This window comes from Coloeus monedula (assembly GCF_965178545.1).
Source record: "Coloeus monedula genome assembly, chromosome: 2".
Classification (NCBI taxonomy): Eukaryota; Metazoa; Chordata; class Aves; order Passeriformes; family Corvidae; genus Coloeus; species Coloeus monedula.
The window spans coordinates 86,655,171-86,675,228 of NC_138782.1; the positions used below are offsets into that span (position 1 = coordinate 86,655,171).

The 20,058-nt window shown below is 39.4% G+C and overlaps 1 protein-coding gene across 1 annotated transcript in view; it reads right to left on the bottom strand.

Annotated features, from left to right (window-relative positions):
* Positions 1-466: 466 nt before the first annotated feature.
* The window catches only part of SH3BGRL2 (SH3 domain binding glutamate rich protein like 2), a gene marked incomplete at its 5' end in the record, with an annotated part of 34,582 nt that continues 14,990 nt past the window's right edge, over positions 467-20,058 (bottom strand). The window contains 3 exons of the mRNA XM_082276988.1: positions 467-552; positions 1,649-1,729; positions 14,463-14,648. Coding sequence (XP_082133114.1) covers positions 550-552; positions 1,649-1,729; positions 14,463-14,648 — 270 coding nt within the window. The 3' untranslated portion in view covers positions 467-549. The remainder of the gene's footprint in view (positions 553-1,648; positions 1,730-14,462; positions 14,649-20,058) is intronic.

A 20,058-nucleotide genomic window follows, 5' to 3' on the forward strand; every position in this document is an offset into this window, starting at 1 on the left:
CACAGTAAATAAATGTAGAGCAAAAATACAGCAGTTTTTGGCTTAGACTGAGATCTCAAGATTGATACTTTCTATCTTCTGGGTAATAACCAGCCCAAACATCATAACAACCACCAGCACTTTAACTATCATGATGTGCTAATTTGAACTACAGTAGTGGGAAGAATTAAAAAAGGTAAGGAATATGACTATATAAGTATACCCATGAGTGATAGAAGCCCTACACTTCCACTCATTCTCAAACATACATGTCTGTTAGAATATCAGGGCCAGTTGCAAAAGCAATCCAAAGACAAAAGTGAAACATCAACAGTGAGCATTTTTACAAAGGAAGATGAGTAGCCCAGCCTTAATCCTATTTCATGTGAGTGTTATTAGCTCCACATTATTGGAGAGCACCATCTCATGGCAAGCAGACTACTACTAATGATACATGTTTGCTCTATCACAGTGATCCATTAGGGAAGCTGTTATGTGCTGAAGAACGGAGTCATTCATTCAGGAATGTGCTTGTTGATACTTCATGTGGGCTTTCTAGGGTTCTGACTCCTACTGAAAAGAGAAAAAATAAAGAGTATTATTTATTATTATTAACATAATATTAATGTTATGAATACATTTTCATCTCCTGTACCTGTGACCTTTGCATATAAGGTGACCCTAACCCTGGACCACAGAGGAGCTGAGGATGCATCTCTCTGAAGTACCACCAGACTGAAGCAGGAAGTTTATAAAGACACCCCTCCAGGCCTCCAACATCATATTTTCTAGTAACAGAGCTGCATAGAAGCTGCTATTTCAGATTGCTTCAGAACATCATCTTTTTCCTAGGACAAGTTCTCCGAGCTATAAAGTGAGGCAGGCTGCCAAAATAACCTGCTTCTGTGGTTCTCTGCTGAGGCTCCTTCCTACTCCTGTCCCTCAAGGGGTCCAGAAATAAATGAATTCCTGGCAGAAGAACTCTATAGATACCCAAGAGCTACCACCCAGGCCTGAAACAGTGCTAGTACCAAATATATCTACACAGTATCCAAAGGCAGAAAAATCCTCCCCTATGTGTCTGATCTACTGCAAAAAGGTGCACCATGCAGCCTCTTTGAACAAGTGTCCAGACTTCCATATGGCAGTAAAATTTCCTCTATTATACTGCCCTCAACAGAAAGATGTTACCTGGCTTTGTGTTTTGATCTGTATATATGTGTTTGCTAAAACTGAATTCAAAAAAGTTAATATAACTTCTGACTGCTCCAGCATTTCAGCATTAAAAAAAAATTAATTAATGCCTAATGAATAAATGCTGAGCTATTATGCCAGGCTGCAGACAGTCCAGTGATCAAGATCCTAGTTTTGTCTCCTTTTATAATTAAGCCAGTTGCTTACAATTTAGATTGATCATGTGAAGGAGAATGTAGTCTTTAAACTTAATTTATCTACTGTCCCAAATTACTCCCACATATATGCTTGTTTTTGTTTAAAATGCTTTAGTCTCCTTACAACCATTTTGATTACTTCATTAGCATGAAGCTGATACAGACAAGGTCTGGATCAGAGCAGCAGTGCTTCCAAACACACAGGGTTCCTTCCACTCAAAAACATTCAATCTCAACATTTCAAGAGTTCCATGAAAAATCTGCAATACTACACTGACCTTTGATGCCAAAGTTGGTTTCAGTCCAAGAAAGGAGAACACAGTGTTGCTCTCCTTTGATTCAAAAAAACCATCGTAATCCTAGAGAATTAAAAGAAGATGAGTCAACATTCGTATTCGTATTTTCCTAATTGATATTACCACACCTTGTATTAGTCTAAAGGGTGACATGTAATAATGCTCAGAAAAATACTGATACAAACCTAAACTGCAATGATATCACAAACTACAGACTACAGTGGCAAAGAAAACCACATCAATTCTTTAACTTCAGCATCTCTCACTTTGACAGAAAAGTATAAGCATGTACTTGCATCAAAAGAAACTCTATTGTGGGTATATTTTAAAGGTATTTAAGTGCCTGGCAATGCAATAAGTTTCTGACCAGGTTTTTGTCTTTTAGCAAACAAAATACTTCCTAACATGGAAACCCCCAAGAAGTCTTAAGGCAGATGAATTCCTCATTCCTTCTGTGGTAGAACACAGACTTCATCTTCACTGTATCCCTTGAAATCATCAATTATATCTCAGTCTTGAACAACATAGTTAAATATGTTACCATAAATAAACTCATTATATATAAAAATAAAGAACAGGCTTCATTATCAAGTTACTTTTAGGAGTTTTGATCTCAAAGTGTTACTAATACTTTTACTGTTTTGGTTATTGCATTGGACACCTCCTACTCTTGTATCATCAGATGAGCTGACAATACTCAGTTTTCAAGGGGAAAAAATAGGGAAAATCAGAGCACAGTTTAGTGAATGGATTTGGCACATGGCAAGAAGCTTCATGTGCTCCTCGTGGTTTGGCAGAGATTTCTTCTACAACCACTAGCAAACGATAAAGCATCCAGCTTAGGCTCTTTTCCTCCACCACGTAATTGCAAAATGGAAATACCAATCCTTACTTAACCACTCCTGACATGTAAAATACTCTGTAAATGTTTGGAAATTTCAGGTATGTGCTTATCACTTCATAGCCATTATCTCTTAAATATTCAAGATTAGTAGTTATGCTTAACTTGAAAGTATTCAACAAGATATTGACTGTGCACGTACATGCTTTCAATATAGAACAATAACAGGCAGTCTCAGTGCCTCCACATGATTCCCATCTGTGCAACAGCCATTCCCAATGCACCTGACCCCCAAAGTTAGCACTTCTTTGGCTCCTAAGATCTATTCTCATTACTTTTTGAGAGCTCTTCTCTGAGTGTTAATTTGTCCTGGATTTGGCTGGGACATTAAGGTGCTTTCCCTGAAATTAGATCTCAATTTTCCCCCAGCAGCAGCTGCTTTGCCCACTTGTCTCCATCCACTCCTGCATTCTCTTAAACCTCTAACTTCTCAAAACAGCCCACAGTTACAAGAGACCATGGGCAATAAACAGAAGCTCTAACTGAAAAGAAAAAAATCTTTCTCTGACCTGGTTAGTCTTGGAAGGAAATCACAGGATATGCAAAGATTAGGAACCTTCTTTTATCTTCCAAGCAGATTGCCTAACCAATATTCATTTGTGTTTACATTTTGGCTTCTCACATCCTAAGCAAGAAGCAAAAGTGGTCTGGGAAAGCTTTCTGCTTCCCAGAATTCCTTTGGATTTCCACAGTGTAGTGTGAATCCCCAATAGCTCTTCATTCCACCTGCCAGACCCAACTATAAGATACACCAAATTATGTCCTTGCAGAAGAGTGACAGGTATTTCATTAAATAACTTTGTAAGGAAAGAGTGTGCTTGTAGATAAAGAATTAACTTCTCTTCACTCTTTTTTTTTTCCCTCCACCAACATAAATTGATTGTTTGGACAGAAAATACATAGACACCATAGCAAGGATAATACACCTGCCATGAATCCATAACTATTCTACAGGTGAGTGGAATTTCTCATAAAACCTTTATGGTGCACTAGATGAAGATGCTTTTTCAGCATTTTAATAATGATGTACTGCTATATCAGTGTGAACTGGGATACTCTGCAGATGCATAATTATTCAAACAGCCTCAGCCCCCCCCCACCCCATAGCTGCACAGGGGCAATTTCCCAGCCTGACCCTCAATAATAAAAACATCTGTGAAATGCACACAGAGGCCAGCAGGAGTATATAATGGTCCTCAGATATATTAGCTAACATAAGTAGAAAGAGTAAACCTTCTTAAGATGACTTTTTGTTGTTTTCTTCTTAAAACATGGCATATGTTAACTTACAAATCAACAAAAATTTCCAATTAATTACCAGAAAGTAAATCCAAGTAAAATAAGCAAATCAACTAAGCCATGATGTAAAATGAAAGATTACTGAAAGGAATCCCAACAGTACCATGGATTAAAAAGGGACAACATAATCACTGAATACCTAGAAGAGCAATAAGTAATACTGAAGCTCTGCAGAAGGATGTTTGATCAGCCCTTGACCCCTAAGAATGAGACTTCAAAAACTGCATGGACACTATTAAACCTAAAAAGGTCTGTTCTGACTCTTCTAAAGCAGATGAAAACCCATGAGGGACACAGGCTCTATGAGCAACACACGAGAAGACAGCGCATGATCTACCTGAGAAATAACCTTCATTTGCTCCACTGGGTTCATGGACAAGTGAGTCACACCATCTCTGGAGCTGAAGGTAGGGCAGCAGTGGATGAGTACAACCCACAGGAAGAAGGACCCTTTCTTTAACATCAGGGCCGGTCTAAATTGCCTGAAGATGCCCATTACAGCCTTGTAAACTACCAGCAGCCAACCTGCAAGCATGCAGCTGTTGTGGCAGACACCTTTTTGGGTCCCTGCCAAGAGCACTCTCCCTCCTAAGCACACAGCCAGTCTTCACTAACCCCCAGACATTTCTTTCTCTCAACAGTTTGTCCAAGGAAGGTTCTGTGTTTGTTTGGGTGAATCATCATCTCCCAGCACCATCTTCAAGTTCTGGCATTCTCCTGAAGTCTCTTAATCCCAGTACTTCAATTAGCTCTAGAAGTATCACTACTCTAAGACCATGGTTTTTTCACTCTTTGTTAATAAACAGGTAAGCAAACAGAGCAGAAAAGGACTCAGAGACTGAAAATAATGTCATAAGGAAATAGGCTGCACCTGTGGCTCTGACAATGACTTTGACATTCAGCTAATCCACCAAAATCTGTGAACATCTGTTTAACCTAACCTCTGTAAAGCAACTTAATAATAAAAAGCTGTTTTCAAGTAGTAGTTATTTTACTTTCAGAATTATCAAGTCCTGATTTAGTATTTAGTTTTTCCCACATTTTTACTGATTAAGAAACCTGGATTCACTTACTGAAAAAATTGTGAAGGTTAAATGGTGAGCTAAACTGAGTAAGTCTGTGTTTGAAAGAGCACAAAACCCAGTGGATTGCTTCATTTTAGAAGGACCTGAATGAATATTTAAGAACCTCAAGAGATTATCCACCAGAAGCAATCTCCCTGATGTTTTGAAATATCTGCATTGCAAAAACGTATTTAAATGCTATTGACACTTACTTTCATGGGTGGTGGGGGAGAAGAAACATCATGCTTTTAGATAAAATAGATTTTAAATAGGACAATTTTCCTAGTGATGTCTGCAATTAAAACATATGATCTCAAAATGTTCAAATGTGAAACAAAAAATGTTATAAAAATGCATAATAGTCCTCTAAAAATTTTAAGAAATCACTTTAGCAAAGTAGTTTCTTAAGAGTTTATTGAGAAGTATGATCTCAATGACTCAATGGCTGTGCTTTGGCATGTGGTAGGAGTTCAAAGTGGGCATCCCTGGCTTTTCCTGTAACACAGGCGAGATAAAAGATGCTCCAAAAACACCCCGCCTTTGATCTTACCATCAGAAGGAGAGGAAGTCTGTGCAGATTTGGTCCACATGTAAAGACACTAAAACCATGGGTGAGGACATGAAAATTATGATCTCAATAAAGAACATCACACTGCTACCAGCAGTAGATGCAGAGGCTGAAGAAGGAAAATCAGGCAAGCTCAGTGAAAGCTGAGAATTTCATAGCCAGGCAGGAGCCCAACTCCAATGGTGACCCAACGGGTTCCATATGGGAAAACTCTGTGGGACATTCTCCCTCCCACAGAGAAAGGACGCCACCATTCACTGCTTTTGGCAAGGCAGTGGTTCCCTCTTTCTGCACCACGCTTCACCACCAGCAGCAAGTTACCACAACCCTCTTGTCACCATCCCAAGCAGCTCTACCCAGGCAGTGCTGCGGCTTTGCTGGGATCAGTGGAGCAGCACTGTCCTGCCCCTGTGCAAGGAAGTGGATCCCACTGACAATGGAAGGCACTCAGAGAGCAGCTGTTAACCTAAAAATACACAAGTATGGTAAACTGCTACCCACTGCCCCACTTCAAAAGGCAACTATGTGTACAAATATAATTTTAACTGTAGCGTTTTAAATTATGAAGCTTGGTGCTTTCCAGAGCTGCTAATCACACTTCACTAATGTATAAAATTCTGGCAACATCACTAGCTGATTAAAACTGACTAAAAACTGAGTACTAAAACTAGTAGGACATGGAGACAGTGGACATGAATCATCAGCGATGCAGAGATGCTCAATCCCTCTGGAGAAGTTGAAAAGCCAAAAATACAGATGATAAATCCCACAACCGAGGGTATTAAATGTTACCAAAAAAGATGAATGTCAGGAGAAAAAAATGTCTCAGGATGGTTTGAGGGGATAAAGAAGGGACAGGAGGATAAAGAAGGTAAGTAAAAAGCTATTTCAAGGTAGAAAGGGTTTTTTAACAGGATAACAACTAGCTGACTGCTTCAGGCATGGCTCCTCACCCTTAAAGTTGGTGGCAGGTCCCCCACCCACCATGTAACCTGAGCAGGATACAGCCTCTGTGTTTTAACACCAGAACAGTTACAGCTCAATATGCTCAATGAGCTGCTAGGAAGTGGATTAGCTGACCTAATAAGCTCTTGCTTTGTTGAAAATAAACTGAAGCCACTGTAGGTGAGCTACTTGTCTGTAGCTCACCTATAAACAAACAAAATCTTGTTGGCCTTGTGTGGCCTAAAGCTCTGCTTTGCTTTCCCAGCTTCTGCTGAGTGACTCTAAACTGGGATAGAGAGACTAGCTGTGGCTGCAAAGGTCTTCAGGACCAAAGTTACCCCAGAGGATAATGGGAGGAAGGCTAGGAAGGCTGTGAAGCTCACTGTGGTGGCAGGACGCTTGGTACTAGATGACACATGGAATCCATTTCCAGAAGATGCTAAATGTTTCCACCAGAAGGTTCAAGTTCATGAAAGAAAAATGTAGTAAGAATTACTAATTATGTTAAAGTGACATTTATTTCCAAAAAATAACTAGAGACAAGGAAAATACTCAAGCATTTTATATCTTGACTTGCTTGTGGTCTTTCCTAGGCTTATGGCCACAGCTGGGACAAATCTGGGCTTGATGGACCTTCTGTCTCACACATGTAAGGCCATTTATATTAATCTTAAGGTGTACCATACACAAAGTTTTAAAATTATCATAGAATCAGAGAATTACTTGGGTTGGAAGGGACCTCAAAGATCATCTAGTTTCAACCCCCAATAATCAGCAAAGCCAAGCGATGTTGTCCATTAAGTAGGATGATAAAGGGGAAAAAAAATAAACCAAAACTACCCAAGCTTCCAAGCCTCACACTTACACAGCTTTGTTTTTAAAATTTGAATCTTTGTAGTTTATCCTGAAACTAAGAGGTGCTGTGGCTGCTTTGCACCTCTTTAAAACCAGATTAATCAAAGACAGGTGAACTTTGTTAATGTCTACATTATGCAGAAATCCCAAAGATTATCCACTGCCCAAATGCTACAGAAAACTAGCCTCAGCTTAGTCTCTGAGACACTGGACAAGCATTCAGGAAATCTGACACAAATGCCTTAGGTCCTTCTGGCTTTCATGTGGGTTTTATGCCAATTTACTACAGCAGGAAAACCACTGGTCCTTGGGAATTCTCTCCTCTTTAGAAATCCCACTTCCAGGATAGGTTCCCTCAAGAGCAACTGCCAAGTTCACAAAGCTCAAGCTGGCTACAGCACTAGCTGTATCCCAGCCATGATGATCACTAGAGTTTCAGTGTGCTGTATTCCTGGTGCTGGGAAACCAGATCACTATAGTGATGTGATTACAGACACTGCCATGATTAACGTGGCTCAGGATTTTGTTAAGCAGGTACACTCAGGCTTGTTTAAATAAACACTGTCACTGCTGGGAGAAACTATTTACCAAAGTTAACCAAAGTTAAAATTGGAAGTTCTACAGATCAGCATAAATTATTAGTTGGGCTTCAAGGAACATAACAGAAGTGGGAAGACATTGGTTCAAAGTAAAACATTAACACAAAATAGATTTCACTTACAATTAGCAATTATACCTTCATTACTGCACTGAAATCAGGACAACATTGCATCTAATGAAGTTTCAAAGAGAGTAACTGTGAAGAAAATTCTTTCCAGTAAGTTTCTTTAAACAAGCAAGTTGGTTTTGTTGCTGTTTGCTTTTAGTTGGCAACAAGAGTGAGCTTGTTAAACATCTCAGACAAATCTTTATTGCTTACCACACCAAGAAGCAGAAAAACAAGAAACCCACCCAAATGTAGCTTGCACGGCTATTCCTACAGATTGTTAAAGTGCAGTGATTATTGGACAACACTTACAGATTACTCCATTGGCATGCTGTTCAAATTCATTTCTCTTTGTCACTATTTTTAATATAAGATTATGATCTCTCTATTCTTATAAAAGGGGCAACATAATTGGTTCTTCAAGTAATAGCGAGGAACTCATAATTTAAACACATTGAATCAGCACTTGGCTACTGACTGAGTTAATACTGTATGCCATTGAGAATGAGCTGTTAACATCCTCCCTGAAAAGGGAGTTCAGTTCTCCAGAACAGATGACATTCATTTACTGATCAGATTAGGATTACAATGGAAAACTCTTACACAGCACAGCTCTCCTTGGAGAATGTGTATGCATGTGTGAGTCTCTTTTAATATTATATAAATATACAAATAAAAGAAGATCTTGTCTGCACAACACAGGACAAGCTAAACATGACTGCTTTCGTTACCTAACCTTCTGATAAGATCTCTGCACAGGATTTTTAAAGAGCTTATAGAATTGACTCTACAAAGCAACTTGTTACTCCTCTACTAAAGGCCAGATGTTTATTTCAGTAATCTGTTTAGTTGTAGCCTTCCAGAGACAAAGGATTTAATAAAAGGGAGCAGATGTCAGCCACAGCTCTATTGTTTGGACAGTACATGACAAACTCAGGCTGATGTGATGTTTGCCATTCATGCAGCAATGGTGTCAGGGTACACAGACATCAAATATCTAAGAACTTATGTCCCTCACCTCCAAGGCAGGGAGTCCAAGTGCAGCAGGACTTCCCCTAGACAAGCACTGAAGGCCTTGAAACTAGTGCCCAATGCCTGCCTGGGGTAGGGGAATATTCAGGAGAATTAGTGGCAGAATCCATAAGTATTATGGATGGCAACAGCTGTCACCTCCACCTTTTGTGCCCTTTCCAGCTCATCATGTCATATTACAAATTGTTTGGATAAGAATATGATCAAATCAGACCCACGACAGGAATTTGAGAAAGATGGAAACATCAGGGAGTTAACTATGGTAGTTACATGAGGTAATGACTAAAAGACACAAAATGACCATGTTGCACAGAAGCTCTGCATGCACATGTTTTAACGTGGACACAAGTGGAACAGTAGTGAACTGAATTACTTATTTCATCCTGGTTGTTCTCTGACAACAGCCATGGCCTTTTCTAGACATTGTTCCAAAATACTGCTACGTCCATATTCTGTGCAATATTATGTGACTTCAAAGTATTACTGCCACTTATTAAGATTTCTTGGCCTTTCCTCATATATCATTGATCCTATATTTTAGAACTAGCCTTTTAAAAAGGACTTTAATTAAAGTAGTCACAACATCTTCAATAATAAAACCTGTTTCTTCAAGAAAACATGGCACAATAGGAAGTTTCTGTTCCATGGAAAGGAGAGTTAGGATCCTAAACAAAAATTGTTAATAATTATGTCATACTTGCTAATAAGTTTTGCAGAATATCAGTGTAATGAATATAAAAATGAAAAAGAAATGTGCACTATTTTCTACTACATCCTGTAAAAGTAACAATTCTAGTTTTACACCAGTCCCTTTTAAGTGTTTTAAAATACATTAACACCCTACATTATTATATTTAGGAAATAAAAAATCTGCAAACAGAGCAAGGTATTTCCAGAGATGTCTTTGACAGCTATCATCTTTATGTGAAGGGATGATTTACAAAATACCTGCTACTTCCTTTTGAAACAGCTATTAATGAAGTTTATTTAGTTCAAATAAAAACCATGGTGTTCAACAAGAATGTACTCTCTCTCCACTTCAGGGTAAACAGCAGCACTACAATACATTACCGAAATGAGTCCTGACCTCCCTGAGGAAGATAAAATTCTCAGATTATTTTATTTTTACTTGCTGAGCTTCTACTTTTTAAACCTTGACACTGGGCAAGCTGGCTATTCTACACTTTGCCTCTGGTAGCACACTTCCCTCTATAAAGTACATATTACACAGAACTAAAGCTCTTTTTCTCAGGACACACAAAAGCAATGGAGAAGTGGATGGCAAAAGCATAGGCATAGCCTGAAAGTTATAACCAGACCTTGCAAATGGTCTGAACAGAATCTTCCTATCATAGAGAAGACTCTTGGGCAGGGGTTGCTTTCCAACACCAGCTGCTCTGCCTTCTATATTCCTCATTTGAGACAAGGCCTTAATCAGGAAGACAAACAGTGCATGTCACTGGCCTCTAGTCACATTCAACCTAGGGTTTGTGGATGCCTGTGAGCCCAAAACTGCTCCAATACAACTGCAAAAGGTAATTAAGAACAATTTCACACACAGAGCTTAAATTTGCCATACAGGAAATTCTGCTTTTGATGGCAAAAATAATTAGTCAAGAAAGTTTTAGCACCATCAACCATTAACAACTGTTATATGATCTCTGAGCAATTCACATTAACTTTTATCTAGTGAGATCATCCCTCTTCTAAAAGCAGATCTGGACCAATAAGGTGCTAAGTGAATCAGATAAGACATGTCCAAGGGTGCAGAGAATCAAATGTAGACTTGCTGGATACCAAATTAGCCTCACAACTGCTCTAGCTCCTAAAGTGAACACACTACAGCAGGCATGCAAAGGTGAATTCTGCCATGTTGTTTGAAGATCTAGAGACAGAGTTCAAGCTCTCTGTACCTGCAGGCACATGATTAATAACAAACTCCCCAATGACAGGCCAGGGCAGAAAATCTGAGGTGGCCTCTAGCCAGTTTTGTTAAACTCCCTTCTTTCTTTTATCAGTGACCAGTTACTTATTTGTAATGTGACACCTATAAAAAAGGAAGAAAAAGAAACATGTATGCATCTTTTCATGATCTTAAAAAAAAAAAACCAAACAGAAGAGAATGATACATAACAATGCAAAGAAATGAATGCCACAATAATTGTCTGTGCACTGAATAGTTTCCCAAGAACACTGCACCTCTTTCAGCAGCCTATCTTATTTCTTTGTTGTCTATACGCCTTTGCTGTTTTGTTGGAGCTGACACCCATATATTACATTTCAGGGAAGGACAATAAATACCACATATCTGTCTCTACTGTTGCCCACTAGGCACTCTACCAGGACTTACCATAACACTCTAAACCATAAGAACAGCTTCAAAGGAAAAAAAAAAAAAAAAAGAGTCAGCCTGCTATGTAAGTATTTTCCCTTAGGCTCAAATTCCCACCCGGAGACAGATTTCCTTTTAATTTTGGTTGGCCTAAATTTCAGGCAATCTCCCTTCAGTGGCAGATTTCTGCATATAAAACTGTCACTGGTCAAAGTGTTAACTTGCAGCTTCACAACAGTGCAGTTTCACTGGGAAGTGCGTATTTCCAGTCTTCTGAAAGATCCAGAAGTCACTTCTAGTCTAAGAAGAGTTGTATGTGGCTGTGGAGAATTCAAGAAGAGGGAGGTGTGAGGCACAGGCCTAATTTCAGACATTCAGTTTTCCAGCATTTCTGGCTAACTGCTTAAAGAGTCGGGCTGCTGCAGGGCACTGCTGCCTGGGTAGAGAACCTTGTAAAAGGATGTTATGTAGATACTCACATACCCAAGAGCCATGTCACTGAAGTTCACAAGCAGGTTCATGCATCCGATTTGTCTGAAATGTACACACTCCTCTTACACACAATTTTATAGCAATGCCACTAAGATGAAACAACAGACTGTAAAGTCACAAAAAGATGTAAATTATCATATTGCTGGGGCTCTAACATAGCACTTGTGTGTTAACACAATTATTTGTGTTCTCATGTGCTTGCAGCTCTTATCTTGTTCACGGGAAATAAAAATTGTTCTTGCTAAGTACTTTATTTCAAAATGTTTTAGCATAACTCGGTACTGAAAAATGGTCAATACATCTCAGACGACTGAGAAAAGGAGAAGGTAGATTAATGGTTAATGTATCTGCAATTACATCAATGCAGAAAAACCACAAGGTCTTGCTCGCACTTCAAAACGTGGAGTTTGTCCCTTGGTACCAGAAGAATCCCTCCTCCTGTGGTACAAGACACTCTGTGAACCAGTAAACATTGATCATCTTTTTGTACCTTTCTCCCCTCTTACATGAGCTGTCAGATGTTCAAATGGTAGACACAAATCCATTTTGGATACTTACTGAAACCATTAAAGACAAAAACTTCTTCTAGCCTGAAGTTACATCCTGAAAAGTGATTATTTCAAATGGTGATGATCTACCCAGGAAAATCTCTTCTAAGATTGCACATTGCTGAGGTTTTCTACTAAGGAGAAAACGGGGAGAAAAGAAATCCCAAAACTCTTAATGCTAATACTAACACAGAAAAACCAGTATAGCTATGAACATAACACTGAGTCATGGACATCATATGCTTGTGAACTTCTATTGAAATAACATGACCAAAAGAAAAAGTGTACCTATTTTGCTTTGCACTGTCTAGCCCTCATACCTTTAGAGGAACAGCAATGGACCTGACCAGTTTGTATCGTTAAGTGTGAATTGTCAGCAACAATGCATAAGCCAGAATAAGTACATAGAAAGTCTGTGGTAAGACTGTAGAATGCAGAAAAACAGAAAGAGTTTTTTAATAGAGAAAAGTGGATTAAAAATTGCCTAGACACAAATCAGAAATTATAAACTACAAATTTCAAACTCAACTAACAGAAAACTCAGTGGGGTTTTTTTCAATTTAAATTACTTAATAGGGATTCTGCTTTAGTTATTTATGTCAAGATAAACACATGAAAACACTCACTGTGGAAATGACAAAGAGAGACCAGATGTGCAAGATTTGCTGACTTTATCTAATTGTAATATTTTACCCCCTTTCTAGCACTAACCTCCTTTGCCTTCTGCATAATGTTTCGCTCCACTCTATTACCTAAGAACTTCATTAATTAATGCAGCAGGTGAACTCATGAATGTTGGCGATCCCACACATACTTTCCCCTTCATCCTAGAAAATATAGTTTCTTTCAAAGCACGTTTACTCTTTATAGATGTTCATACAGACAGTGAAGTCTAGTAATAGGATTAACTCTGCTCAACCAAAATGGCTATCAGCTCAGCAGACAGGTTAATGAGATCATCTCACATGTTGCATGACATCTTCTGCCTTGCTAATTCCAAACAGCCATTTCTAAAGCTAGGTTAAAACATTCTATAAAGGCAATCTGAAAGGGTAAGAAACAACAGCTTAAAATGTTGCATTTCCTAGGCAAACTAAAAATCACACAGAACAATATAACGGTTGTTATTTGTAAGTGAGGGGCTGAACCATAAGGGAGGGTAAAATTCCCGTCCACGTCCCAGATACATTTCTTTGATTGACTTACCTTACCTGGAAGTAAGAAGATAAGAGTTATACTGTTGAGGTAAACAAGTAAGGCCAATACAAAGCACATGGGAAGGATGTTAAATACTTTGCTTCAAGAAGCCAGTTAGCTGCTGCATCATACCCAATCTGTTTGTTGCAGAGGATCCTAAATCATTTTTAATGTGCTTCCTGTATTAAGCTAACAGTTGCATTGCAGTCAATAGGCTCTCATCAGATCTGAGCAGCACTGTTGAATCTGGCAGGGACTAAGCCAGAACCAGTTTGGATGTACATATCAAAGGCTACTGCTTCAGCTTGCACTGGTGGATGGAGAAGCTTACACCAAAAAAACAGCCCACCCATCTACCTGGTGTCAGATTTACAGCAAATAGTGCTCATTTATCCTAAACACTCTGATTGCATAAAGACACTCTGAGCATAAATGAAATTTACACCATGACAGCAGCAGAGGAGCTTAATTACAATAACAATAAAACTCAGTCTAGCCAATGTTCTCATTTACTGCACCAAAGACTTCCTACTGAATTTTTGTGCTTAGACTAGACCCAAGCAGCAAGAATACCACAAATCCCCAGCTTACAGCAGTCTCACAAGGCACTTTACCATCAACAGGCTGTACATGAAGCATGTGACATTACTGGCTTTTACATTCCTGGAGGGAATCCCCTAGACAGCTCTAGGACTGACAGAAGAATGAACTGAATTTTCCCTGTATGATCCTTACCTGTTCCTATTGCCCCATTAATTCAGATTCTACTGCAGAAAGCTCAACAGCAAGGCCCATGTTCAAATGGCCAGCTGAGTGTACTAATATATTGTCCACTGAGAACCATAACAGCTACTTACCCCACAGTACCGATCATCACTGAATATCTGTGGTGGCAGTGGGTTGCCTTGCGCAGGCTGCCTGTCCTCAGGAATATTTTTATACATCCATTGTCTCTTCTCCTCTGACATGGTGATATCCACTTCTTCGAACTCTATGCGATTGGCTTCCAGAAACCTCACCACATCCTGCTGCCTCTTCTTTATCTAGATGAAAGAAGGAAAATTTAAAAAACCATAGTCAGAGCAAGTCCTCCATAACACAGATATGCTTACAAATCTGAGAACTTTCCTCCTCTCCCATTCCACTTTCACAGGATCACAACTCAGAAAGACAAAGGAGAAAATATTTTTTTCAGTTTTAAGTTCATAGAAGTTAAGCACTTCTGTTTCTTTATGTGTTGGCAAAGGTTATACTTCCTCATCTCACTTCTATAGGGCTATCTGTTTAATTCAGCTGTGGCAATTTCAGCCTTTACCCTCCAAAGATGATTTTTTAAAAAGCAATCTGTAAGGGTCTCTTCAGAAGTAGAAGCTAAAAGAGGCTGTCAGTTTTCAAAGACATTAGGGGCTACTTTTTTAAAGTATACAGGCACCTAAAAATGCAAGCTAAACAACCTGGCAAGTCCCAGAAGAATTAACTCCTAAACATGTTCCTTGAGATAAACATGTCAGTACATCTGAAAAAAAAAAAACCCACCCCAGCTACACATATTTTTGTTTTCCTAGATACCTACACATTTTTTAAAATGCAGCTCAACAGTTTCCTGAGCAAGACTTGTTGAATATTTAGCTAAGAGTGTCTGTCTGCATAATACACATGCCTGAAAGTAAGCATGATGTCATCTCTTGAAAATGAACTTTATTGCAAAAAAAAAAAAAAAAAGCATGAGGTTTGTATTAAATGTAGGGGGTTTCTGCCCCTCCAAGAGATTATCATCTTTATACAAAAGCCTAACAAAGGCAGAGCACTGGCAGTTTTTAACTCATTGTAGTTAAGATTGGTTGTACTCAATGATCTTAGAGGTCTTTTCCAACCTTAACAATTCTGTGATATTTAGATCAGCCCTTAAGAACTAGCTGGGCTTCAAGCAGATACACTCAGGTAAAGACAATGTCTGCCTCAAATAGAACTTTATATCAAGACAGCAACCTTTGAAATGAAAGTCTGTGGGGCCAAGGAAAGTCACCTGGGCTCATTCAGCTGAGTCTGCTCTGCACTCCTTTCAGTCCATACTGTACTTTTTGCATCAACCTAAGGAAATTAGTACCTTCAGAAAGGAACCATAGATTATATACTGTATTTTTTACAGCTATCATCACAGTGTTATTTGAAAAAAACAATCAGCTTTAATAATTTTTCAGTATTCCTGGAGTGTCATATCTATGCAGTTGCTGGCTGGCATAAAGCCCAGGTGGATGAATCATGCCTGTGGGTATCATATGACCTAGATACTATTTGGAAATCAGAGGATTTTCAAAATGCATGTGCTAGTTGCTCCTGTCACACAACAGAGTCTATCTATCTAAATGCATCACAAAAATACATAATTTTGGAGGCAATACTGATGGAATCCTTATTTCCTTGAAGGCAATAAGAAGGCAGCCATCCCAAGAAACTACAAATACAAAGCTCTCACACAATTACTGTCTTTCTTAACAAGTCGACTGCACAGTAAATTTGTGTCACGGTATCTTATTCTTTCTCCCTTTTTTGCACACACTGGTACAGTTTTTTAGGCAGATGTGAAAGGATCACTTTCACAGAGAAGGCAGCTCCTAAACTTGCATGCAAATAACGTATTATCAACAACAGCAAAATCACTGCATCATCATCGCTGGTGGTACCAAAGGCAACACACCTTTTACTACATCCCTAAAAATTCCAAATGTAGAAGTGAAAAACGAAAACAATTTCCTCTGTTTTTCAACCAAAAAGAAGCTGCAAACGAACACAAAAGAGACAGAGACTGAGATATGCTTAGCACGAATATTAAATATCTGGTTAATCAGAAAGGAGATGTCTAAAATGATGCATGGGAGAGGTCATTTCCTTAAAGGGAAGTACTGTTAAAAGGCACATGAAATCCCTCCTGCACTGGTCAGAGCAATGAGCTAACTCCAGAGTGGCTGGGCCAGCCCTTTGGCCCAAGGCCAGTTGGCATCCTCCGGCCAAAGCTATTAAACCTGCAGCCTCTCAAAGCTGCTGCTTGCAAACTGTACACTGGGAATGATCCCTGGCATGCTGTAACATCTAAATCATGGCCACGGGCTGCTTGTGAGACTCTAAGTTAGCCTTGGCCAAAGCTGACTGTGCCAGCAACCATTCTTCAAACAGTTCCAGAGTACCAGAGCCCTCCATTCTCAGGGCCAGGACATGCACCAGTACAGATGTATCCACACAGGCCCATTTTCATCTGCTTTCTTTCAGCAGCCTGTAAACTGAGCAACTTAGATTTAGTCATATCCCTGTTATTTTACAGTTCACATCATGAGAATTCTCCCACAAACATGAATTTCCTAATGCCTCATTTTATTTTTATAAAACTAATTAAGATGTTGAAGTGAAGTAAATTGGGGTTGTCAGTTCTTTTAGCCATAAGCCTTACAATTCTCTACATGACATCTGTATGAGTTATCAGCTGTGGATGTACCAGCTGCATAAAACTAAACAAAACAGCCTGAAAATTTCAAGCCAAAAAAGTTGCATTTTCTCCTCCCCAATTTATTTGATTCAGGCCTATAAACTGAAACAAGAGCATTAGTTGTATTTAAAATCCTATTAAATTATGCCTTGTTGTTTAAGATGGATGCTCAGAGCATCTGTCACAACAGAAGCCAGCTGATTATTCCCCAAGAAAACCACAGGACCTTTGTCTCTGTCTGCAACTGGATCTGTGCCGCAGAAGTGCGTCAGCCTCACAATCCTGCCTGCAACTCTCATCTGTGCTTACTCGGAGCCCTAAAAGCTCCCAGCGTTCAGCCACAGGAAACACGGAGCAAAGGCAACACAGCACAAAGAGCAGTGTCAGTTCTCACTTCCTCACTAGCCTGTCCTGTCAAGAGCCCAGTGGAGAAAACTACATCCTCATTTGACAAACGACGGAGGTGGATGGTACTCTTTGTAAAGTATCTTGCTGCTACCAAGGCTTCCAGAGTCTGATGCAACTGAAAAGACCCTGGAAAAAATAATCCTATTGTCACAGGTACCATGTTCAGAAAAACTTGGTTTGTGGCTATTCATATACCACTTTGGAAAAGCTTTTGTAGTCTTACATGACAGACTCCTCCAACATCAAAATATTTTGGGTTTAATACCTTTCAGCACACCAGAAGACACTGTAAAATACATCTTCAGAACATATACCCACTGTGACATTTCAGAGGAAAGTTTTTATGTAATACGATCCTAATCGATCTTTAAATGCAGTGAGAAACCTCTGATGGAGTTAATAGTCTGCTATTATCGTCCAATGTTTGCCTCCCATATTTTTAGCAGGGTAATTCTTTTCTGAACATCATTTCTCTGGGTTTGGTTTTATTGTTAATCTATATTTCTATTCACAAAACTAAGACAGGAAAAAATCCACACTGACATCTTAATTTCACCTTTGTATTCAGACCTGGTATCTTTATTAGGATTAAAAAGCAGCAAAAATAGGATGTCCATTGTGATATATAAAACTGCTAAAATGAGCTAATCACTTAATCAGTAACCCGATTTATAAAGAAAGTTGACTGTAGCTAAATTACTCTTTCTGTCATAGTTTTCATTTCTTTACACTGATTTGCAACAGGTAACAGAAGGATACATTTTCACACTGCTTTGTAGAAATATTTCAGACATACTCAGTCCTGTCCAGGTGGGACCAGTGTGATTATCTGTTCTGACTTTCAGCATCCCTGAATTAATTCCTCTTAGGAGTAAAGGGTTTCTTTGGACTGTTTTCCTCTCTAAACTCCATTCCAGAACTGATAATAACAGAGTATCTGCTGGTCTTTGCAAATTGGTCCCACAATTAATTGACTGTCTTTACTTGAAATATTTGCTTGCTTCTGTTCAGAATCCACCTCACTTCAGCCACTTCACTTTTCATGTCTTTGCCCAGACTAAAAACTGTTCTAAGATTTCTGTTTCCCACACAACTAATATCAGATCTCCCAGCTAAGCTGAACAGTGATCTCCAGTAGCAAAGAAATCATATGGCTAATTTAGTAGTAGAATGAGAAAATGAGGATGTTACCATTATAAATCATGTCCAAAGTGGAGCAGAAGTTCAGAAAAATCAGATTACATCCTCTATCCAAAGATCCCTGGAAGCTTCTCATCCCTTCCAACTAGTGACAGTTTCCTTCTTTTTTTCCCTGTCTGTGCTTCCTGAACCTGTTTTCAGTTCTCCTGTCCTAGACAGGCTTGCCTACTGACAGCTGCTGAACCAGAGGAACATAGCATGTGGTCTCTTCATTACTAAATGTCAGCTGCATTTCATCATTCTATACTCTTTCAACCAAGATACTCGATACCCTGCAAACATCTTAGTAGTCCAGGATTTATCTAACTCAGGATAACTGACTATTCCTTCTACTCTACTACATGCAAGATGACTCAAGTAGCAATATTACTAGGAACTGCGCCATGATTAAAGAGAACTTCTCTGTCTTTTTTCATTAGCCCAGTTAATATAAATGGGACCAAGCAGACACATTCTCAGTTTCAAATTTCTTCACAGTGTCAACAGGAGGAATGTTGCTGAGTGTCTGGTGCTCAAGAAGTGGATGTGGAAGGTTGGTCTTCTGTTGTAGACTCTGCCCCCCACCTTCTGGAGGTAAGGCATTCCTTGGGTTTCTGTGCTCCTGCCTGCAAATGGAGGGAATGACAGCAGGTACCACTCCCTGCATTGGCTAGTGACTGAGATGTGTAGCACTGACTGTTTTACAGCCTCATCCTCTTGGAACTGCAGGAACTGAAAGCCTAGCCGGAACTGTCCAGTCATTCCAGACAGATCCCAAGAACAAACAGCCATCTTTCTAACACAAAATCCCACCCCAAAAAAACATTCAGACCACACATGGTGAGAGAACAAAGCCTTATGAGATTATCTTCCAAGCTGGCTTGTCAGACCACAAGCACATTTGAGAAGCCTGACATTTAAAAAACAAAAACTGAACGCATGTCTAAGTTCACCTCAAATACTTGTTTCACAGCCTGGCACACCTGTGCCTCTAAAGATGGTGATGGTCCTGCTCATTTTCTTCCTTCTTTTTGATTTCGTTACTCTTTCCACACACCTACCCTCACTCCAGAACTGCATCAGCCACGTTATCCACCCACTGACTCAGCCAAAAACTGAATGTATTGCATTTGGCAGGGGCCAAATGCAAAATGGCAGTTTGATGATACAACTCAGCAGAACTCACCACTGGCTGTCACTGGAATGACACAATGTTCCTCCCTCCTGCCAAGTAGCTCCTGCAGCTTTCCTTGCACAAGCATAATGCAGGAACCAGGGGAACAAGGGAAGGAGCATCAATAATGTCAGCACCACAATCTCATCAGTTTATACCAGTAACAAAACTGCATCCTAGGAAAATGGCTCAGCAGTGGCTGAAGCATGAC